This window comes from Pezoporus wallicus, unplaced genomic scaffold (genome assembly GCF_028554395.1).
Source record: "Pezoporus wallicus isolate ANWC-B61680 ecotype Strahan unplaced genomic scaffold, APGP_CSIRO_Pwel_v1 scaffold_3294, whole genome shotgun sequence".
In the NCBI taxonomy this organism is placed as follows: Eukaryota; Metazoa; Chordata; class Aves; order Psittaciformes; family Psittacidae; genus Pezoporus; species Pezoporus wallicus.
Window position 1 is genome coordinate 272214 of NW_026635478.1, and position 25358 is coordinate 297571.

The following is a 25358-nucleotide window of genomic DNA, read 5'->3' on the forward strand; positions in this document are numbered from 1 at the left end:
GCTTTCAGACTAGAATCATAACTTATATCCATAAAGACACATTTCCCTCACAATTCAAGAAGCCCATCCTACATTTCATTCTTAACATGGAAATACATCATGAATGAATACTCATTCCTGATACTGACTGCCTGATGTGTCTGTATGATTAACTAATCAATAAGCAAAAGAGAATGTATCTGTTTAATAACCTCTTGAAATTATCTTGATACAACAGAAATCTACTATAAGCATAAAAAGGTTTCAAAAAATTTACCTCAAATTTAAGGGTCTCCATTAGAAAACGTAACAAATAAAATGGATGGCTGAAAGATGGAAATGAGCAGTCACAAAAGGTATAAGTAGACACATTTCCTCAAATTTGTTTTCAAATATTCTGGTGGTTTTAATGCCTTTGCTTAGTGGAAGAAAAAAAAAAAAACAACAGTCTTCGCTTTATTAAATTTACCTATAATTTAACCTAATTAACCTGTTTAATTCTGTGAACACTCTAGTTAACAATAAAGTCTAGGCCCTGTATTCTATGAAGATTTATCAGATACTGAAACAAACCCCAATCTGCAGAGGTTCATAGAAATGCTTAGTTCACAGCAATGCATATGTTTTCATTCTGTGTTTACTATGGAGGAGCCAATATAGTGAAAAACTAAACATGGAAATAATAGCTCAGAATGAACATTCATCTGAGATACACACACACCTGAAATAAGGCACAAACACCCAACCATAATGCACACATTTAGGCGACAACTGTAGAGCTGCACAGTTCTTCACATTCCCCTCCTGCAGCATCTAAAAATGCTCACACAGGGTTAAGATTATCTTGGTTATTTTCTTCACCCATGCCATAAATTTAACTTATTTTTAAAACATCTCACTTTGGAAACCAGAATTACTGTATGTATCCTCAGCCAGCTTGGCAAAATAGTCAAGGATGGCATAAGAATCACTTTCAGTCCTTGAGGAGCTCTTAAAGAGCAAAGCTCTTAAACAGCAAAACATGAAACAAGGCCAAACTTTTATGGCCAGAACTGTACCCATTCTGCCAATGAAGGACTTCCATTTCTTGTTTTCTTATGGCTAACACTTTCCATAACTGTGTTTTTTTTAAGAAAAGTAGAAAAGTTTTCACCACTATGACTTTGAGTAATTTTGATTTTTTAAAAACTTCTGATCAGTCACTTTACACCGACAGGAAAGCTTTTAGTGTGAACACATCTCGGGTTATTGTTGCCGTATGTTGGAATTAAGCAGAGAAGACAGTAGCACTTCTGAGAAGAACCAGATTACCACTGCTTACCACGTTCTGCCACACAGCAACTCGATCTTCTCTCATTCAGCCTACATACTGATGATACTACACAGACATCTGATATAATTGTTGCAATGTAGCTTATAATCCTTCTTAGAATGTAAGAATTGTTATGTGAACACATAATAACAGCTAAGGGCATCGTGCAGCCTTCTCCCCGACCTGCTCTTACTTCCAGAAGGGCTGAAAAAACCTTCTTCACTAGTCTTTTTTCCTGTTAAAAGCTACACTTTAAAGCTACATTTTAAAATGGCTAGTTATGTCAAAACTTAAACATACCTAATTTGAGGGAACAAGAACAGTTCGCACTCCTATGAGAATGTTTTAAGATGAAAGATTTTTGTTACACCCTTACTGCTATGTCATTTTATCTTCACATGAAAACTAAATACCCCAAACCACAAAAGAGTACAGAGACAGTATTTTGAAATGAAATTTAAATTCCACAGCATAGTTGTGGGATCTCACAGTTAAAACCAAACTGCGATTATGCAGCAACTTACATGGCCACATAACCACATTATATTCACAATACCAACTGTGATATTCCTTTTTTCTGATCTGATGAAGCTCTTGGCACACGTAATTTTAACTTGAAAACAATGGTAGGTTCATGTTTAGTACAAAACATACCCTTGAACAATTCCTGGAGCTCAACATATCTGCTGGGAGGAGAGGTAGAAGGGAAAGCCTGAAGAAATTCATAATAATGCCAGGCAGGCAGCACTTCTCTAAAGCAAGTGCAAATGAACAAAGTCAAAGCTGCAGTTCTGAAATCTAGGGCACATGAAAGCCTAGAATAAAAATATACCAGAAATACTTCATATCCACAAATCTCAACAGGACAGAGGATACTAGGAGTCCTACAGAAATCCTAGGCACTCCCTCATGTAAACAGGGGAGTGCTGCAATGACCCCACTTCACTGTGGACCACAGCTCTGCGTTGACAAGTTTTGCTGATATTGCTGTACTGGTGTGGGACAATAGAAAAGGGGGAGGACAAAATTAAAAGGTCTTAAACACAGCTGACAGTCTTCAGTGAAGACTTACCCTGCCAAGTCATCCATTTGTAAAACTACATCAACCAACCTGCCAGACAGGTGCAACAGCACCCAGCAAAGAGAATTCTTTGGGAAGTATGGATTTACCAACTCATCAGTAAATAAATCATACATCAGACAAAAGCCCTTTTAGTGATACTGTAATTTTATCAAGATTTCTTGCCATTGTCTCTGTCAGAGAGCTCCCTCACTGTCATGGTAAACATCAAACAGGCCAGGAGTGATACAGAATCACAGAAACATAGAATGGTTTGGGTTGGAAAGGACCTTAAAGATCATATAGATCCAACCCCCCTGCCCACGGCAGGGATACCTTCCACTAGACCAAGTTGCTCAAAGCTCTATCCAATCTGGCCTTGAACACTGCCAGAGATGGGGCATTCACAGCTTCCTGTGCTTGTTCACAGCAACCTGTTCTAGTGCCTCACCACCCTCACAGTAAAGAATTTCTTTCTTCTATCTGATCTAAATTTCCCCTGTTTAAGTTTGAGAAAGTTTGACGAGTAAGATTCACTCTTACAGATCAAAGTCAGAGATGTTGCATTTTATGGAAGCAGAAGTGTTCACTGGTGGAAAAGCAGAGAAACCAAAACCAAGAACACTGAATATTTGCTATGGGAGAAGCAGTTAGCTTTGCTTCCTTTAACACAGAGTTATCATCAATTCTGTATGTAAGAACAATGAAATTGGACAAGTGCTTTCAAATCTCCCATCAGCAATTTAAAACTTCTTCCACTGACTCAGCCAAAGCAGAACAAGCCTTCACAAAGTATTTCTGAAGAAATCAGCATATTCTGCAGCTCAAGTAGACAGTTAAGATACTTCTTAAATGTGATAAATTTAAAAGTTCAAAACCAGCATAATAAGGAGAAAAAAATATTAAAAGAATAAACCTAACATGAGAACAACAGATTTTATTTTATACTTTAGACCTTTGGTCTGCAGCAACAAGGATAGAAAAGGTGGTATCACCTGGAAACAGATTACAGGTGACATCCTGACATCTTGATCTTGAGACATGGTGAGGCCAGGCAGTCACTCACTTTCTGCTCTACTTGGTAACAGGCAACACTTGAAGTCAATTATGCAGTGGACTGAGGGAGGGCAAGTGTGCAGAACAGATTTGTACCTTACACACAAAATATTCCTATAATAAATAATAGGTGCAAAAAAGCCTCCCATTTGACATTAAAACTAGGAAAAAAAAAAAAGAAAACCAGTTTATCTCAGTTCCACTGACATTTTTAAATCTTGTGTAAGTTCAAGAATTATGTATGTCTTATGAGAATACTGCAATTATTTTTACCTTGTCTTAATAATTTCTCTTTTATGTATTTTAACACTAGCATCCATTTTCAGGCACATCAACTCAAATATTAACCAAAAACATCATTTTCAGTAACAACTGGTTTTGTCTGGATGTCACTTAGTAAGAGAAACAAGTCTTCAAATCACACAGGTATTGCTTTATTTTTCCCACCCAGTACAAACAGCACAGCTCTGCTAAAAGGTTTCTTCCTCTGCTATTGGGTTCTTGTAATAACTTTTTATGCCAAGAAAAAGTTTTACAATGAAAAACATGGAGGCTTTTGTAGAAAAGACAATTTTTTGACATAATTATGCAATTTACTATAATGAAGAAACATCACTATTAGATAAGTTAGAAGATTGGGTTAAGAGGCTTTTTTATGACGAATTAGTATTTTCTATTTTTTATGAAAATTGTGGTAAAGCTAGCACGCACATCTTTAGGTATGATTATTACCTCTGAATTAGCCTGCTCTGCCTGCAAGTGCTTGCACTCGTCTTTCAGCTTTTCAGATTCTCTCTCACGTTCCAGTGTCATTTTGTCCATCAACGTCTGAACTTGGACCAGCTCCTTTTTCAGGACAGCCACATCTTCCACACCAGGTCTCTGTAGCTGAAAAGTAGCAGAGTAGCAGTGAGCAACATGCTGTTGGCAGACATGCTTCCAGTGTCAATATCATCTCTAAATATCTTTTAAATCACTAATCTATACACAAGATGACATATACTGTATTACAGCAGAGAAAAAAAGAACAAACTCCACACAAAAACAGAACCATGGAAAAGTACTCAGCATTTCCAAAGGAAAAAGGATTTAATGGCTGGTTGCCAGTTTTCACCTGCTAAACTTAGAACTTGTTGATTGGTTTCAATGAAATCTGACAAATGGGAAAAAGTCTCAAGGATTATATTTCAGTAATTTTTATGTAGGTAGATGCCTAGGTACAGGAGGGAGACATTCCCTGGAAAAAACACTGAAATGCCAGGGAATCCATGCAACAAATTTATCTGAAGTCACAATTCACTGATAAGTAGGAATACTGTATATACTTCGCTGTTGTAATACAAGCCCATCTCAGGACTGAGACACAACATAATCCAGTGCTACACAGACTTTTATAATGATGCTGCCTCTGTCTTCAAGAACTGTTTAAAAAAAAATCCACAAGAACAGACAAAAAAAAATGGAAATGTCTTGAAAGTACTTAGACATGCCTTATACCAGATCCATAGGTAAAATCTGTTGGTAATTATATCTAAAACACCCCAATGACCCTCAAAATGAAGCTATGGAGGGAAAGGAGAGGGAAGCCAACAGTGGGCACCGAAGAAAGCAGAGGAGTGTTGGCATCTAGAACAGCAAAGTTACAGGAAAAGGGTAAGAATGCAGGAGAAAGGAAGATGAGAAACAACTAAACAGAGGGGAATGGGTAGGTCCAGTGGCTGGGCAGGGCCAAGAGTAACTCATGAGCCCTTCAGGGCAACTAACTACAGACAAAAAGAGGGATAAATGAGTCCTACTTTCCTCCAATGTCTAAGCAGTGGTTGAGTGGGGGAAACTAGGAAGTCCCCTTCACTCCTGCTTTAGAAGTGGTACAACTGCTGAGTCACTGGGATTGCTCTCTGGAGTCACGGCTGTATATAAAAGTCACCAGGAGACAAAACCCTGGAATACACCCACACTGGTATTATCAGCCAAGTGCAAGAGGGACAACATTAGCATAGGCATGGTGATGACAGCTGCCAGCCTTTCAGCCATCATGTCACAAAACACCTTGCTTCTTACAAATGCAGCTGTCCAGGGACAGTCAGAGCATAACACCTCATGGAAAAAGGGTGATCTAAAGCTGTGGAAGTCAGCCACGGCATGATCCAAATACAGGCCTGCACAGCACATCTATATGTGCAATACCCTGCAAAACTGCTGAAGGGTAGAGCATCAAACAAGCAGACTACAATATAAAGTAGGGTAAATTTTAATACATGAGTCAGAAACAACATGTATTTCCTTACTGGAAAAACACTGAAAATGTAGGTCAGAGAAACAGATGAGAAACAATGGTGTTCTGAACTATTTCAGCCCACGAGCAGACATCTCCAAGTTCAACAGAGTTCAACTGCTTTAAAACTGCATTTGCAAGCATTTTAAGTATATCCCTCCCTGGACTTGAAAATAACAAAAACATTAGTGTGATGTGAATACCAGCTCTGTCTTTAAATCTTCAACTGTACTTCTCTCCTTCTGCAGTTCTTGTGTCAGGTTTGTCACTTTCTGTTCTGCTCCCTCCCGAAGGCTGATCTCTTCATCATACTTTGATTTAAGTTCTAATAAGAAGGAAGTTAAATAAATAATCACTTGCCCAAGTTGCCCAAGTAGAAAACAGAATCAGACCTCATGTTAATATACTTACCCACAATTTCAGTGGCTAGTTGTGCTGCTTTTTGCTCAAATAAGTCTTTCATTTGCTTAATGTTAAAATTTTCTACTTGGATCTCTTCTAGTTGCCGTTCTAATGATTCTATTTCCACAAAAAGAACAGTATTATTTTCAGAAGAGGTAAGACAATACAATTATGACCATAACGAACCACAGCAGGTAAATGAGTAATCCAAATTCACTTAACATCCAATTAACTTAGCAAAGTGAACAACTTTACTGAAGTTAAATATCTGCAAGCATGATGCTGGAACCTGTCACTAGTTGAGCACTCTGCAGGATTAAGTACATATTGGTCACAAATAGCAACAGGCTGCTGAATTGTGAGCCCCAAACTGTGATTAAAAGCTTTAATCATGATCAGTCAGACACTTTACACTCACATAAAGAAAATTTTATTCCATGAGTGCCTCGTGGAGAAAAATATAGAGCAAAAAGTATTAGTCTGCTAAACAAAAAGTAAAAAAAAAAAAAAAAAAAAAATCGTTTACTTTGCTAGCAATGAGTACAGAAAAACACTAAATAAAACCAGCCCTCACAAGTGCCATAGTTTAAACATAAACAGTCACAGTCTTTCTCAGCAAGAGACTTGTACTGAATGCTTGAATATATGAAATTATGAAAAACATGCCCAAAACTATTTGTGAGCACTGCTTTCAGAGTCAGAACTTCTGTCTCACTTCTAGAAATTACAAATCCCAAGCCTCTAGAACTATTTCCCCAGACTATGCCTATCAAAATCTACCTATCTCAAGCACTTACAATGAACTTGTTTTCCAGTAATTGTACCATTCCAGCTTTCTAGCTCTTCAATTTACCAAAAGTGCTTTTTCACAAACCTAAAAGCTACACTGAATAAAAAAAAACAGAAATTCCAGACAGTGCAGAAATTAATATAAGAAAATGGTAGCCACCTGTAGATGTAGCCGTTGTCAATCCATCAGACTTAGAATCCTTAAGAAAACAGAATAAATGCATCATTAGACAGAAGGAATAAAAATTACTACTACCACCAAAGTTCATCCCATTTTTGGAAAAGACAGAGATAAATAAAGACTTTCATGCCAAATACTGCAAAGCAGATTAAAATACCCAATTTAAACAGTTACATCTCAAAGACTGAAAAAGGCTAAGATAATTTTCCATTTCATATATCACTACACTATCAGGCTTCCAGACTTGCAAGACAACCAGTAACAGTCCCTTCCCCCTCCCTCTCCTCAGTATTGAAATGTGCCCTAAAAACAGAGGTTACAGATATCACTAAGTACATTCTGAGAAGGCATTCTATCAGAAAGCAATTTCTGAGGTTTGTTACAATCCAGTGTGTAAGTAGCTCACAGTAACAAAAGAAGCAAGAGCTTCCTTAGGGCACAATGTACCAGCATTGCCCTTGCCTTGTTTGTTCAGTTCATCTGCATATCAGTGACATCAAACTATCGTTTTCCAAAAGTTCTTACAATAAAGACCTGATTGCCTTCCTCATAACAGAGAAATGCCACATTTGGTTTATCTGCTTTAATAAACTGAGTTCTGAATAAGCCCAACAGAAGGAAAAATCTGAACTGGACTTGCAGTGAGTAGTATGGAAGAATCATTATCTATTCTGACTTTGTTCTTCAGATTTATAAATACCTCTCCACAATGCTCTGTTTTCAAGAACATGTCAATATTCAAATTACAGAACTAACTAAATCAGGCCACGTGCCTTACAAAAAAGGTATTAATCTTCAATGTCAATGCTGATGATAAACCTGCTTCAAGTATTTTAAAGCAATTACTTGCTGCCGCTGCCCCTGTAATTTCTCTAGTTCTTTCTTCAGCTCTTCTGAATACCACCTCTCCTCCTAGGGGGAAAACATACAAAGAAAAAAAGGAGATGGGGAGAGAGAATGGTAAATTTGGTTGCTTTAGAGAGTGGAACATTTTGCAATTTGAAACAAAGAACCAAGTGCAATTAAAATACATTTCCAACCTTCAGTGAAGCTTGCAAGTCTTGGACTTCTTGTCGGAGCAGTGATACTTCATCTCTGAATAAATACATCCACAGAGTGGAGAAAATGAATATGAGTAGTTATATTTTGTCAATTACATACAGGTTATAATGTGTATTAAATAACTGGAGTGATAGCCATGTACTACATAAACAAAACATAAAAATAAATGTAACATAAATACTTCTTTGATTTATTTGAAACTTGGAATAAACCAGATTAATAGATACTTATTAATTCACTTTGCACATCACTTGAAAAATGCAAAACACATTATTTGGAAAAATAAAGAAATAGATATGCAAACAGTCTCATTAAAACACTGTGTAAATCTGAGTGCATCAGCTCAACCACATGAGTTCATAATGGCAAAGCTATGCACTGAGACATTTAACTGTTTTGCCTGCCTCTTTATGAAAATGACAGGTTTATTCTCCTTCACTTCCTGTATGACAGAAAGGAACACTGCTAAGAGACACTCATAATTTTTCATGTACACAGCAACTCTGTATGCCCCACAGACACATTCACTTAATGGTCTGAAATTTTAAAGCCTTGGGATTCTAAATTCCCAAATTTCATCCTCAAGCCTCCAACCACGCAAGAACACAAGATCCAAGGCTACAACTGTTACTAATTGATTTAGTCTCCTTACAGAATTGCACAACTATACATGCAAGGATGATGTTGCATTACCGAGATACAGCTACTCCAAGTCTAGAATACACAGGTCATTAAAATAACTCAAACATATCCTTTCTTACTGTTTGTACAGTGGCAAGACTGAGGAGTACACAGAACTCCTCAGAGTATATGTGTGTGGGTGCCAATGCCAAAATAGTCTCTCAGTTTTACATATACCATACAATTTTATCGCTGCTGTGCCGCATTATCCCCATTATCCCCTCCTCCACAGTAGTTATCTTAAATTATTTCATACTTAGGAGGAAAAAAACAAACACAAAATAACAAAGCAAGCTATTCCTTAGCTGAACGGGGAAGAAATACAACCAGTCTACATTAGCATGTTAACATCAGGTCAGGGCCATCAAGAAGCAAGTGAAACACACACACTTGAACCAGTGAAATAAGAACTCAAAGGTGGATCAATTTCAATGGCAAAACAAAGAGAATATTGGGAGGCTAATTTTATTCAGAAGAAGATTTTCTGCTATTTGCACATTGTTGTGCCTGAGACATTCACTGCAGGTTTGCAAATACAATTTTACTGAGGCAGGTATAGCTGCAATCCAAATCCCGTACATGGCTGTGGGAGGCAAAGAGGGAGCAGCTTTCTCACCAGTATGAGTAAGTAAATCAGCTAATATGCTCACTTAAGATTATAAATGAAATCTCAGGCAGGTGAAACAGTTAACTGTATTGAAGCTGGGCTGAACATATACCAGATCTGCAATACTAAAGCATTTAAGATGCTCTGGTCTTTGTAGCAGATAAAAGGCTTTGAGCTACATAAAAACAGTTTGTAGTAGATGGGAAGGAAGAGGGGAGGAAAAAGGGAAAAGTGCAGTTGGCTCCATATTCCCAACACAGTTTTGCTTGATGATTTTAAGATGAAACCTAAATTCAGTGTAATTGACCAGTGGAAAATGGGGGGACGGGGGCGGGGAGGAAGTGTAAGGGATCACTGTAGACACTGTAATTTTGTTTTTCTTACTGTCACACAAACCCTCACCAAATCTGTTTTTCTGCTAGGCCTGTTACAATCCCTTCCTCCTCTCAGCACATCTGAGCCTCACCATCTGGCAAAACCTTACTACTTTTCCTTAAGCTCCACTCCATTCATTACCTGCAATGCCAGTGCCTCCGTCCTAGCATGGAGTAGCAATGGCCTTGCTGAATTGCCTGGGGTAGAGTTAGATGATTCACCCTTGGCACATAATCATGGCAGTTTACTGGCAGGTGGGAGGAAGAGGATGCAATGTAACTCACAGTACCTAACTTTTTCTATTGACTAAATAGGGAATTTTACCTCCCAGTCTTGGTACTATGAATTACATGCAAGCTTCACTCGTAGTTGACTGACAAAGTGGCTCCCTGATGTAGCTTGCAATATTTCTTTAATACAGTATTCCAAGTCTTGGAAAAACATATTTATGTTGAATGAGAGTTTTCTCAAGCAAGCATGCAACAGAGAAGCATTAAAGAATACCACACTAATAGGAAGAAACAGTCATATTACACAACAGCTCCCACCAGACTCCCTTCACTCCATCCAAACTCCCTGACCTTGTCTGCTTTTTTTTCAATTATATTAGAGAAAACAAAACCTCTTGTCCTTAAATTGCCAAGAGCCACGAAAAATATAAATAAATTTCACCAGCCAACATCTGGTTGACATTGGAAACTTGAAGGCATAAAAATAAACATTTCATAAACTATACAATGTAGCTATTACCGATAATTCCTTTATGTGAAAGTTATTATTCTACTAAAAGAATCATTTCAGGTCTAAGTTATATCACTCCAAAAAGCCTTAAGTTAGAGAAGAAATGCTCATTCTTGAATAAATGTGTACATAGGAAACCCAGTATAACTCCACTAGTACCCTACCACTTTCTCCTTAATTTTTAGGACTTCCTCACGTTAATTTTTAGGACTAATTTTGATTTCTTGTTTTGCAGCAGCAGCTGGGAGAGAAGGCAGCTATCCACAGGCAAGGGCCCATCCATGCATGAAGACCAGACCTCTGCTAACGCTGGCTCTAACTGGCTTGCCAGCTCTGTACAATACTGGGAAGATACGGATCTTCACTAGGATAACAACAGAAATAGGTCACTCTCCACGCTTTTTTCTCAGCAAAGAACCACCCTCTCTTGAGTTAGTGACGTAAATATCTGTATTTCTTTCAATGCAATTATTATTTTGGGTCACATTTCTACTAGTGACAAAACATTTGAACCATTTACTTCTCAGCGTCAACAGAAGCCAGCTCCATTTAGCAGGTGACCACCTGTGTGGTCATGCAGTGTGTACCTCTGCTGCTGAATGATGCCACAGGTAGCTGCTCACTTGGACACTGCTGTGTACAAACCCAGAGAGTCTGGGAAGCTGCAACAATACAGGAGCATGGACTATCATTTACAGTAGTCCAAAATAATCACTGAACAGAAAAAGAACTAGCAAGAAGCAAAAGAAAACCTATGTAAATTTTACCCCTAAGAAAAAGCTTCCCAGACCAACACAGGCCAACTGCTCAGTTAAACTTTTCTGGAGAATGTTTCGCATTATCTGTTCCTGCTATCTGATGTGTTTCCTAGGAATATACTTAACAACACAGTTCTGACCAAACAGTTAAATAAAATAAATCAGAGAAGATTTCTGAAGATCAGCATGGAGTTTCTGGAAGACAGAAGGAGAATTAGTGAGAAAAACAGAAACTTCTCAGATTTACAAATAACTAGGCAACACAAAAACCTATTTAGGCAAATACTGATTGCTGTAATCACCCAATAAGAAAGCTAAATACCCAGGGACAAAAATCATGCTTCTTCTCTATTTTCAGAGTTACTCTCCCCACCCTCAAGAGATGAAATTTCAGCTCTATGCTAGAAATTAGGAGGAATCTCTATTTTTTTCTGCCATATTCCTAAAAATCACTCCAGTCTGTAACATCACATTACTATCTGCATGAGAAAGAGGTGACTTAATTAACAATATAAACATCTGCATCTGGTTTTCATAGAATCATAGAATGGTTAGGGTCAAAAAGGACTTTAAGATTATCTAACTCCAACCCACTTGCCAAGGGCAAGGATGACACACTAGGTCATGTCACCCATGGCTCTGTCCAACCTGGCCTTGAACACTGCCAGGGATGCAGCATTCACAACCTCCCTGGGCAACCCATTCCAGTGCCTCACCACCCTCACAGAAAAGAACTTCTTCCTTATATCTAACCTGAACTTCCCCTATTTAAGTTTAAATCCATTACCCCTTGTCCTTTCACTACAGTCCCTAATGAAGAGTCCCTCCCCAGCATCCCTATAGGCCCCCTTCAGATACTGGAAGGCTGCTATGAGGTCTCCACGCAGCCTTCTCTTCTCCAGGCTGAACAGCCCCAACTTCCTCAGCCTCTCTTCATATGGGAGGTGCTCCAGTCCACTGATCAGACTCATGGCCCTCCTCTGGACTTGTTCCAACAGTTCCATGTCCTTTTTATGTTGAGGACACCAGAACTGCACACAACACTCCAGGTGAGGTCTCACAAGAGCAGAGGAGAGTGGCAGGATCACCTCCTTCGACCTGCTGGTCACGTTCCTTTTGATGCAGCCCAGGATACGGTTGGCTTTCTGGGCTGCAAGCATACTGCTGGCTCATGTTGATTTTCTCATCGACCAACACCCCCAAGTTCTTCTCCACAGGGCTGCTCTAAATCACTTCTCTGCCCAATCTGTAGCTGTGCCTGGGATTGCCCCGACTCAGGTGTAGGAGCTTGCTCTTGTCTTTGTTGAACTTAATTTATTTTCATTTATTGTCAGATTGATGTCATGCAATGTAATTTCAAGCTAGTTTTTAACTGTAGCTGGAAATGGGGCATGAATATTTAAATACTGGACTACATAATTACAAATTAATACAGCATTCAGTGTAACTAGAAGCAGCTCAACACTGACACAAAAACACATGCACAAATGAGTACTGCTTCACCTTTCTGGTGACAGATGACCTTCCCCTCCATGAGTTGAATCAATGCCAGAATTATGAACTGCTTCATAGTGCTTGAACAGCTCTTCAGCTGATCCATGAGATTTCATACAGAGAGGACAAATAAAGCCCTATTATAAAAAGGAAAACAAAAACAAAGAGAGGTGAGAAGTAAACTTTTATTTTTTCCATCTTATTTTTACATAGAATTGTAAATTTTGTTTGTGTACCTAAAACATACCAGATACAATCATTAAATTCATACCAATTATTTCATGCTCCAATAACAATTTTGGCAATTAAAATCCTAGAAAATGCCTACAAAATTCATATTCCATTATTCAGTAGGGTTTTCCCCCAACAGCATTACATACTAGCAACAGAACCTTTATTTAGAAAAATTAAAAGTGATTTCAAAAAGTCTGCACTACAATTTCTTCCTCCCCCCAAGAAAAGAATTTTCAATACAATCTGATTCTTCCTTCAAAAAGGAGGTAGGGTTTGGAGTTTGGTCTTAAAAAACAAGATACAAAAGTCCACTCTAAGAATTCAACAACCAAACACTTAACTCATATACATGTGCGTGTGCCAAAATGGCTACAGAAAATGTGTTAAACTACTGGGTTTCCAGTAATGTCTATCTGATATGATTAGCATATGATGGCAGCAACAGTCATTCTGAGCACAAGAACCAGAGGGAGATCCCCGGCAAACAGCAACAGCAATGAAGAATAGGAGGGGCCAAAAAGCAAGTGATTTATTTTTCCTAGCAGAAAGCAGACAAATTCATACAATGACAGCACAACAGCATCCTTTTAGGATGAATCGCTACTAAGCAGTTCTCAGTGGTATATTTAGTTTCCCAGTGATGGGAAGGTCTCCTGTTCACAGAGAAAAACAAGTGCTCCTCATAGCATGAGTAAGTGCATGTAGAAAGAACAAGTGTAGAAAATTGCACTGGCCGCTCCTTCCTTCTGCTCTTTATTTCTTTCCATTTAAAGGGCAAAATCTGTTTCTTTCGCTGGGTTTGTTTACTCTGTTTCGGGTTGTTTTGGTTGGTTGGTTGGGGTTTTTTTGTGGTGGGGTGGAACGAGGAGCTCTGGAGAAGGGGAAAGAATAGATTATATGTGCAATTAGCCCAAAGCAACAGCAATCATTCATCTCAGCTACTAGACAAAGCCAGCCCAAGATTTCCTAGGCAGGTGGATCTGAAGACAGTTGCTTGAAGAATGAGGGGCCAGAGGCAGAGCAGAGCTGCCAAGCCAAGGGAACGTGCTGCAGCTGAGAGGCCACAGAGTTGACTGGAGCTCTGGGGGACAGACCTGCTGTCAGCAGCAGAGGGGGGAAACATGGACAAAACCTTCTCTTTATGGTAGAAACCCTTTTCCTCTCACTCAGGCTGGGATTAAAAGTGCATCACTCACCAGCCCAAGCTACTCCGCTGGCACTATCATGATCATGGCTGGCCTCACTTTTGCGAGATGTGGCACTGTTGAAGTCAGCACTGGGTTATGGCTCTCACAGACACCCTTACTCTAGCTGAGCTTTTCCTAGAGGTCTGATGCACAAGGTTTAAGAGAGTAAGATGTCATCCTGCTGCAATGGGGCATCATCACCATGGAAAATGTCACCCTTCCTGTGCAGAGCTGCGGTGGGCAGAAACACTGGGTCCTACAGCTTCAGGCACCACCACTTGCACATCAGAGCATTACATTGCACAGACACAGTACCCTACTGCATCTTACAGCCTGTTAGTATTCAGATGTTAACTCTGATGTCAGCAGCACTAACTCAGTCCTCTTCAGAGGAAAAAAACTAGAATCATCAGGATCTTCCTGGGCACCAGAAAGCAACAGACACGAGTGTACAGGCTTCCTGGGCCTGCAACTATTAGCCCTAAGTGACAATTCAGGAACTTGGGTTGATGGGTCTCTTCTTTTATCTCTTAAAAAAATAAATAAATAAATAAACACAGACATAAAAATATCTCTCTCAGCATCATCTTGAGATGAATTTTGAAAAGATATGCAAAAAGTGTATTTTACTACTCTAAAGACAAATGTGTGAGAAGAAGGATGAGGGGAAGAAATGTGATAGCTCAAGATGTTTAAATCTTGTAAGCATTTCTGTTGGTTTGCAGGAATTTGTATCAAGTGCAAGCTACTCCTATATCAAGACCATGCCTGCCCTGGACAAAGAATAGATTGCACAGTTACCTCCATGAATGTAACACTGGTCACTGTAACTTGAGGGAGCTGAGATGTCCTTTCCAGTAAGCCTATACTTGGCTCCCTTAACTAACAGACTCCTTTACAGAAGAAGCAATGACAGTAGCATTCTCATATTTGAAGAAGGAAGTTAACACATAAAACATGCACAGTTATACTTTTCAAAAGGCTGTGTTTGCCAAGAGACACTCCGTAGGTTTCCTTTTACAGTGCATTTAGGAATTACTTTGCATAAAGCACAGGCACAGAGAAGTGAAAGACATTTCATATTCTCCATTTAATAAAAGTAAAGACACCACTTATAGCCCCCTGCAGTGCTGCACTGTAAGTCATAGTTTCCTAACTAATGTTCTACTTTGGCTTTATCTTTTGCTTTACACAGGTAGAAAAGAGCCTAAAAAAAAAAAAAAAAAATATAGTGATGACTAGCTAGGTTTTGCTTTTACAAATAGGAAGCTTTTCACCAGGAAATGACAATTTATAGAACCCAAAGCTTTTTGCACATGCCTGTCAGTTAATGGAAAACAAAAATAAGACCACAACCACCACATGCAGAAGTTTTTAGCACGAAAGGGTTCTTAAGATCACCACAGAATTTCTAAAACAAGACAGAGCTAGAACAATAAAACAGGAGTCCAAACCAAAACCCCACACACATGCACAGACAAGCCACTAGGAGTCAGCACACAATTTGCAGCTCAAAATAGCCCCTGGTGGTCAAGGCATGCCGACGAGAACGAGAGGCACACTAAACTTCAAATCCCACTGTTCTGACCCAAAGGAAGCGGTTCTCATTCAGATGGATGCCTGTGAAACATGCCTTTTACCAAGCACCTCCACAGCACCATGCTGTCCATGGTGGGATAGGCCTTCCTCGGTGCAAAGACTCCAAAACACACCAGTACTGCAGGCAAGTGTCTTGCCTCAATTTGGAGTTATAATGACAAATCTCACCAAAGCTCTTGGACTCCGTAAAAGCACTTGCCTTTCTCAAGACAGACTTATGAATAAGCCTCTAGAAGATATTTGTAGCTACTTTTTCTGTCTAATAGCTAAGATTTACTTTCAGGCCTGATAAAGATAAGCTTCTCTCTCTTAAAGGCACACAAGGTAAATGATTCCTTTCAAGTAACATTAATATTTGTACAAATCATTAATACAGTATTCTTTGGGAAGTATGCCAGGATGCTAAAAGCAACGTTGGAAGGAAAGCCTTGCCAAAAGAACTACCATATTTATTTTTATTGTACCAATATAATTTACAGGGCTATTAACTGTTGGGAGAACTTTGGCCTCCCACATCAAAAAACTGCCCAGGGAGACCATGGGCACAGACCACAGGCACGAAGAACACAACCAGACCAACTGCAGGCTACCATAGAACCATTCTAATCCTCAACTATTTATAAAAGACTCAGAATTAGTTTACATAACAGAAAAATTGCTGTATAGAACTGAATGGATTCTGTTTCTCTTGCTTCTTCTTGTATTACTCTGTAGAATTGAGGAGTGTTGGGCAGGGTGCAAAAATGTATTTCTAAAAATTTCAGCCTTCTCAGAATATTGTCTTATTTGCAATGTTTTTTCCCTCACTGTTCTAATCTAATGAATTTGTGTAGTATGATGACACTTTGAAAAGCAGCATTTTCCTTACTCACTAGCAAAGACTGAAGGTTTTCAAAGATATTCCCTCAACAGGCCAAAGGCTCTTGCCTGAGGTTTAAAAAAATAACCATTTACACAAAGGTTTCCACTCCCCAGTCACTGCCAATGCAGAGCTACTTAACAGAGTTAACAGAGCAAGAAGCTAACCAGCTGACCTAACAATTGTGTGTAATATATACACATATGTCACCATAGCAGCTCCCTGGGCTCCATCATCAATAAGCTTGAGACACCTATGAATACATGCTTTAAATTTGTCTTTATCTGCCAACTGCTCTTTTTCCCCCCAGCTTTAATTAAATGGTCTTTGTAAAGTTACTATGAAGTCTAAGCAATTATGACTGAAAGCACAGCTTACTTTACCTGAAGCTCCCTCTTCACAAATTAAAACTTGAGTTATCTGGCAGAAAGATGACAACACTTCTTGTAGGGCAGTCCCATGGGCAAAACAGGATGGAATTCAGATTTACTCATGTAGTTGGAGTTCAAGAAAACAGGCATGCTATTTAAGTTTGAAAGTAACAGCCATAGCTACCCAGTTTCCTTAGCATTTTCTTGAAATATCTGATGACTATGTAGTTTATTCTCCAATCCCATTTTAATACTGCATAGAACTGAATAAGTGGTTCCATTTAGACTGCTACAATTGCTGCTGATCTACAGCTGTATGTGGTAGAAAGACATATAGCACGGGTAGCATACACAGAGCTAGATTTGCTAATACAAACAGAGCTTCTTCAACATCTTGAATTTTTATGCCAGCAATTATGTCATGAGTCAAGCTTAAGGAACCAAAGAACTTTGTTGTTTTCCACTGTGAAGTCAATTTTATTCCACAAATACTCTTATTGGAAAAATATTTAAGTACTGTGGTGAATAAAAAAAATTAAAAAAGCCGACAAAAAAAAAAACAAAAAAACCAAACAACCAAACCGCACAGAATTTTACTATAAATGATACTTCTACCATACGGAAAAAATTACTATTCTACCATACAGATGTGATAGGACAACTTAGCCCAATCCCGTATGCACTTTAATATGCCTGACATTCACATGAACATGCTTTAAGTTTAAATAAATTAGAGTTTCTGGGATTCATCTTTGACCTTTCAGAAATCCTGGACCGGCACTCAAGCCCCCAGTGAGCCGCATGAACAAAATGCAAGCCTAGATTCAAGTAAAGGGCTGTAACACCTTCCAGCCATGACCTATACTTGCCACACTTACATTAACAACTCTTTAACAGCTATATTGGTACAATAAGCTATATGCTGTGAATAGGCTTTATGCTGTGAATAAAGTCCAGTGTGCTTAAAAACTGAAAGTAAGTTCAAGAGCTGTATGACATGTTCACATGATCAGAGGCATACACACTCTTCTGGAGTTAATTTTGGGTTTCGCGTGTCATGAATATTTTGAAAAATTCTAAATTTACCATTCATGTTTTTTCCACTGCAGGTGAACCTTCGCAACCTTCCCTGACACAAGACAGAATCATAGAATGGTTTGGGTTGGATGGGACCTTGAAGGTCTAAACTAAAACTCAGACACCCTCCAGTTACACAGTGATTTAAAGGCTGAAATACTTTACACAACAGAAGATTAGGAACTGTATCTACTTAGGGTCAGAGGACAGAAACATAATAATGTTTCAGAGCCAAAAGATGTATCAAGTAGCTTCTAAGTTTTCTTTCTCAAATATACACCAAACCAATTAACTGAATCCTCAGGAAGTCCTCAGAGGCAAATTAAACTGCTTAGAGAGCAAGTGCAAGACCACATTTCATCATTTATTTCAGAAGACTTATACCAATTTAAAAAAAAAAAAAAATCACAATGTATTTTAAGCTAAAGAATAACTAAACTAGGTCAGCCCCTTTATATATTGTTAAAAGGAAAACGAAGTTGACATTTTTTTCCATGCCTTCCACCAGAAAAAAAACCTTTCCTCTGTGTTTACATTAACAGTAAGATAGCAGCTTCCTCTGACATTACCTCTATATTTAATCATTACAAAATTAGTAATTTAATCATTAGAAGAGTAATCATTAGAAAAAAAAGGTCATGTTTTCTATAATTAAGACCTGCAGTACATTTCAATTTTACAAGTATTTAACTTTCCAGACAAAAAGATAAAAAAGGTGTTTTGCTACAGTTTATTTTACACCAGACTGCAGACTCAACATCTTCCCAGAAAAGAACCTGGATTCTTCCTGAGTAGAACCAACATAATTTCTAGTTCAGTTCTCTCCTGGTTTTATTGCTATTGATGAGTAAGACTGTAATTCTGTCACAGCCTACATGACTACAACCTTGTCACAAATTAGGAATTCTAATCCAGTGGACTATTTCTTAAAGGAAAGTCACAATACATGACCAAGTCAAATCAAACCAGCATCTCTAATTACTGCATTCTCTTTGTATCATTCAGATGTCGTAGCAAATTAATGTACTAATGTAGCTCAAACAGTGATTTTTGCTCCTCTGCAAAGCAGGAAAGCACCACTGAGGTGAAAACAGCCAACAACATCTAATTTGAGAAGCAACTGAAAAAGAATAAAATATCAGCATTAAAGCACTGACATGATGTTCTGCGCAAAACCAGTCAATCACATTTCAAGGGAATCCATAAAAACAGAAGATGCAATATGCCAACTGACATCTAGGCAACCTGGCTACAAAAAGCCTATTCAGAAAACATCAGGGTCTTATCTTGCTTGTATTAGCTAAGAAATACGTATTTACTAAACATCTGGAAAAATATGAAGACTACCCTAAAGAACTGCGCAAATAAATCGCCTTACATTTAACCTTGCTATAGATAAGACAATAGATATTAACAGCTACTATATTCTAAACACTGCAGGAGTACCATACAGTGGGGTTTTTTTGGAAGCCTCAGGAGAAACCAGAAAGGGAAAACTGAAACTAAGCCTAACTGACTCACTGTTTAGATGTCCTGAGTGTCCAGAGACAGTCAGGAAAAGCTGGACACAGTTTAGAAAAGTGCGATTCCTTTAGGAAATGAAAACAAAACAGAAGACGACACACAACTTATGCTAGCAACACCACTGTATACATAAAAGCTGGGGAACAATGTCGCTATTTGGGAATGTGGTGATGTGTGTAACTTCTATACAACATTTGTTTGAACAAGTTGGCTATATATGCACAGAGACACTTGCCAATGCTTTGGTGGCTGTTCCTGCAGCGGAATAAGCCTTTGTTTAAAGTTTCATCAGTGCTAGGTGTAAGCCCTAGTTTAAAAATGAGGGCTGCAAAGAGAGCTGTTTAAGAGAAAGTCTATAAATAAGGCTGTACAGTAGTTAGGATCCTTTCCCACAATAGGGCATCAGGCGCCTTCAGAAACTGCCAGCGTGGACGTCCATAACTGAAGAATAAGACCAACTTTCACTGTACAGAGGTCAGACAGGAGGGAAGAGCAAGGAGAACAGCAGGGTGAATGACCTGACTTACTAAAATTTTCATCAGTAGGGAGGAGTGGAAGACAGGTTAGTGAAGAAAATTACTATCAAAATTAACAGCAAGGTACTAATGCTTTGACACAAAGTAACAGTTTTTCAGGTCTCACAAAGTGTGAGCAAACACTGGCCTTGCAACATATTCTATCTCCATGCCTGAGGAGAATGCAATGACAAAAAAACCTGAATTCAGGAGCGTCTTGAGCATTGTTTCCAAGAAAATGTATTTGAACTTTTCACAGTAGTATCCACAAGCAATAGAAAGCAAAACACCAATTTATGCAAGACAAACTCAGCAATGTTTCATATGTCTGCTACCTAAGATGACACTAATAACATTATATGGCTATTATAACGCTGTCCCAGAAATGCCAAAGATGGAATGAAGGGTGATGACCTGCCTGTGTTGCTGTTTCAACAGTGCGCTTACTGCAAATACATACTATCCTTTTCTATCAACAAATACAAACCATCAGCTTCTCAGTAGTGAAGTATTTCAAACTTTACATACTAGCATGGATGATATACATTAACAGACCTCCCCACTTTGTTAGTGTTTCTAACATGCTGATACAATAAAAGACCAACGTCTTTGTTTCTCACCTCTTCCAGATACTTACCGAATCACTGTACCAAGTAACACAACTTTAGCAACGGGAAACAGCAACAGCTAGTAACAACTGAATTTGCATTTTATGTGCTACACTAAATCCACAAGTTTTCTCAAGTTAAAATTGCAATCAGCTATTTACAAGTAAAAAGAACTGACAAGTAACTGATTATGGAAAAACAACACCTCAAAATGGGCAAGAACCCACAGACTTAATGAAACTATGTTAAACACAACCCAGCTTAAATACAAGAGTACGTTCTTCAGGTAACCAAACCACCTCTGATGGCTCATATCCCAAAATCTACCTTTATCATCTCATCAGGAATGACACAGTCTGTCAGGGGTAAGTCACAGCTTATTCAAGTAAGGTGTTTGCATTGTGACCAGATAATAAAGAATACATATTCAAAAGGAATACACTGGTGACTGCAAGTATTCCAGTACCACAAATGCCTCATGTGATAGACAACTGCAAATCAGAAAGCTAGATATAGATTAATTCTTCTGCTGAATGTATACTTTGGAATCATGCATAAGAGGTCAAATTATGTTTCAGCAAAGAATCAAAAGAAACAATTTTAAAAGCTGACACCCAAGCGAGGAGAAAAGATGTATGTTCATTTAAAGCAGCCCATTACCAAAGCTATTGAAACAAAACAAACAAGACCCACAGTAATAGCTCGGAGGTCACGAGGCTCCTGTCTTCCTTCTGTTCCAGTGTGCTCATTCTGGTAATGTTCAGACAGATCAGTAGGAGTTACATACACTTTCATACATAGTGGACAGATGAAGCCCTGTGAAATGTATATTTGTTTTTAAGAAACTAATAAAGACAAAAAAGCAGATTTGGAATCAAACACTGTTCAAATTCTTACGCTGAAAGTTCTCTACAATCGTCAAAGTAAGGTCTGTTTCCCTTTTGAAAGGGTAGTTTTTTCAAAACACATCTGAATATCATGGAGAAGGCAAGAAGGAACAGTTATTAAGAACATGAAAATAAACAAATCTAAATCACACTGTAAAAGCTAGCACCGTGCTGCATACTATGTGTTTTCCAGGCACTCCTGGTACCCCTTTCATGTGACAGAGGAATAAACTGCATAATGAGGTGTGAATGGACCGCTACCATGCATCAGGTCAGATCCCCCACAGTTTTCCATAAGGGTGTTCAGATGTTTCACAGGGAGAGGCAAGGATGGTGTGGTGAGATTGAAGAAATACTCCTGTAAATTAATAAGCAAGGTTGCAGCAGCAGGATAGGTCCAAGTACCAGCACGCCTGTATGCCTGCCTGGCTGTCATGCTCATATAGGGAAAATTATGCACCTTCCTTGGTAGGATTTAAAAAAAAAAAAACAAACTCTGCATACTCACCCAAGATTTACCAAAACTACAATTTAAATTGGCAGACACATGCTACATGCTTAAACACCTAGAGAAAGTAGGCAGGAGAGTAAAGTGCTCTGATGCCTGCACCTCCATGGCAGAGCACTAGAGAGGAAGTTAGAACAGACTTTAACACAACCCTCCATGGATGCATGGTGAAGCTAAGGCCCCTTACAAAAAAGGATGTCTGTGGCAAACCTGTCCAGCTCATGCAGCCACATTACACTAATGAAAGTGTAAGCATGCTTGTGAGTTCACTTTTAGCATGGAATATTTAACAACCCTGTAATGCAGAGAGTGTTGCACTGGGACCTAAGCTACAAAAGGTAGGATAGGCTCAAACATTTCCTCCTTGGGCAGACTGCAGTGAATAAATTATATCTCTAGACTTGATTACAGGTCTATGTGTGATCTGAAACTGACATGGCCACAGGCTGGACTAAAATAGATTTTTACCTCTCCTTGAGCAAGGAACAGTTTGAATTCAGAATTCCCCACTCATACTATAATTCTCAAAAATCAGGAACCAGGCTTGAGGAGGTAGAAAACGTAAGAATCTGCACAGATTTAATAATTATTCTCCATCTGAATCTTGCAGCAATGCAAATTAGGAAATCTAGCCAAGAAACCAGAGTGCAAACAACTTAGCTGGATTTCTGTCTACATAATACTGAAGAACCAGGTGGCAACATAACAGTAAAACAGAGAGCAAACATTCTGCAGAGTCCCACTGTGGTGCTCCTGGAGAGAAGCTCTCAGAGGCCACATCTCAGGCCAGCTGCACAGGAAAAGGAAGACCAACAGAAAGGCTCGAGTTGCATGCTGCAACCCATGAACCTTAGGAGAGTAAAAATCCATCACCAGCTTCAGAGCTCAGCTTGAAGCAGATTTTGAAATCATATGCTAAGCAGAACACCCCACTTGTAACTAATGTAACAGATGGTAGAATTATTGACAACTAACAGATAGTCTTTCACGTTATACAGTATCAACCAAAAGTGACACAGCAGCCTTTGGTCTCACCAAGTTTCGACTCAGTAGCAAGGAAAACCAATGGTGCAACAGCGCAGGAACACCACTGCTGTGAAAACTCATCCTATACTAAGAAAATACTACTACATTAGTATTGAGGTACCTTGTGACACCCACTAGCTGCACAGTCAGTGATACTGCACTCATACTAACAGAACTGTGCCATTTTAGACAAACTGTGGAAAGAAGCAATTACCTCATTGCATGTTTTTATGCCTTAATTAACTACAGAAGTAATGAAATTTTAGTCTACAATTCAAGAATATTTGTTTGCTTCAGGGACAGTGTAAACATGAATGTGAGACAGAGCTGGACTCACAAATGCATGACTTGTGCAACATGCAACAAAATATTAAGGGATGTCTGATTATACTGACTACAATAATGCTTCAAGAAATAAGCAGATATGCAGATGGAAGGCAATTATGATTTTAAAACAGCACAGTGAAAGTTTCTCCTATTTCTTATCACAGAAGACATTGGAGTATTTATATCACCATATACTTTATTCCATGCCAGAAAAGGCACTTTGCTCCCTTTAATGCTGTAATAGGAGTAATGAACCTTGCACTGCATTTGCATGCTAAGCTTGAAACATTTTCAAGCTAGGTAATCAGGCTACATTAGCACAAACTAGCTTCAACAGCCAGTGAAGTCAGTTTGCATTTTTCAGAGTTAATATTTGACAACACTGTAAATCCAAAGACATTGTAATATGGGATTGAAGCAAGGACAACAGCTTATTCTGCTGGTTAAGTATGGCAATCAGCACATAAAAATGGATAGGGTAGCTTTATGCACCAACACCAAACAAAACCCAACACATTTGATGTTTCATAAGGAGGAGTAGATTTCCTGTACACATTATAGTGCAGCAGAAGCAAGGTGAAAAAAGAGTACAGGTGTGATAAAATGTTAAAGCTTGGTTTTTTTGGAACTCTCATAAAATATTTACTAACGAGGAGTCTTAAACTTATGTCTCATTTCTTTGAATTTTAATAATTCATCTCTAGGATTATAGGAATTATTGCTTGCAACCATTTAGATAGGTAAGCCTAATTGACATTTACATATAAATATGGTCTAGCCTTCCTTTTTCTTTTACTTAAATAACAACCAATTCTTATAAGGTAACACTTCTAAGTATTTATTTAGTACAGCTGTTATTTAGGTAGGGCATCAAAAGTTACTCCCAACAGCTTCATGGACCAGAGAAACAGCACCCCAGGTTTAAGACTCCAGTCTCACGTACGGTGCACAGTACCTCAGAGGAGCCTTCACTGTTCACGTCCACGGCATTTCCTGGTGTGGCAGATGAATCTGAATCAGAGCTCTGAGATCCACCCCTACCAGGAGTCTGAAACAGAGGGAGGAGAAAAAAAAAATAAAATGAGTGTCTACAGAGTACTTAATAAAGCATGATATGCATGCAAAGGCTTCTCTTCTACTTGCTGGAATACAGAAGTATTTTCCCTCCACAAGAGCAATGACGTGAACAAGCTGACAGACAATGATATAATTTTCAGTGCAACACTTCAACAAAAGCTTTTATCCAAGGTTCTTCACACATCAAAATACAAGCAGATACCACAAGCAAAGGCCAGGATTTTAAACTACTTCCCCCTCATGAACGCTCAACACAAAACAAAGAAGTAAAATTCTTCCCTTGTATTACTGACTAATGTTAAATTACGTTTCTGTATTCTAACAGAAAAACACTAGAAATTACAATCTAAACAGTTTCAGAAGTAGTAAACTAGTATCATACTACTTACTTGACAACTTATTTACAATCTGAACACACCTTTAAGTATTTGAAAGACGGAAAACTGAAGAGTGAGGACTGTGCTAATACAATACGCATGCAAGAAGGTACACTGCCTTGATTTGGAAATATAAAAATACATATTCTGTTAAACAGAAAGCCAACCTCTAAAAAAACCTCCTCTGAATATGCTGAAAATGAAACAGTATTCGAAACTACAGAGAAAATAAGCAAATAATTTGAAATACTACATAATTCAAAATCTGGATAGATGAATCGCAGCTTATAATGCTTATTTAACTATAACTTTGATTTAAACTTGATTTAACTTCTCTTACTCATCTCCAGAACACTATTGATTACCAATGGCAGAAAACCTAGTAGTCTCAAAGGAAACACAAATAAAGA

General features: G+C 38.5%; 1 protein-coding gene across 4 annotated transcripts in view; it reads right to left on the bottom strand.

The window, feature by feature from the left end:
• The window catches only part of EEA1 (early endosome antigen 1), a 68536-nt gene that overhangs the window by 35549 nt on the left and 7629 nt on the right, over positions 1–25358 (bottom strand). Inside the window, exons 2-10 of one of the 4 annotated variants that reach the window (XM_057424605.1) lie at positions 24450–24542; positions 21440–21562; positions 12782–12909; positions 8095–8149; positions 7901–7966; positions 7034–7073; positions 6094–6201; positions 5886–6007; positions 4140–4295 (exon numbers count right to left, since the gene is read on the bottom strand). In XM_057424605.1, coding sequence (XP_057280588.1) covers positions 4140–4295; positions 5886–6007; positions 6094–6201; positions 7034–7073; positions 7901–7966; positions 8095–8149; positions 12782–12909; positions 21440–21562; positions 24450–24542 — 891 coding nt within the window. Of the gene's footprint in view, positions 1–4139; positions 4296–5885; positions 6008–6093; positions 6202–7033; positions 7074–7827; positions 7967–8094; positions 8150–12781; positions 12912–21439; positions 21563–24449; positions 24543–25358 lie in introns of those variants that run through there. The other 3 variants (XM_057424614.1, XM_057424623.1, XM_057424632.1) reach the window with 3 other exon arrangements.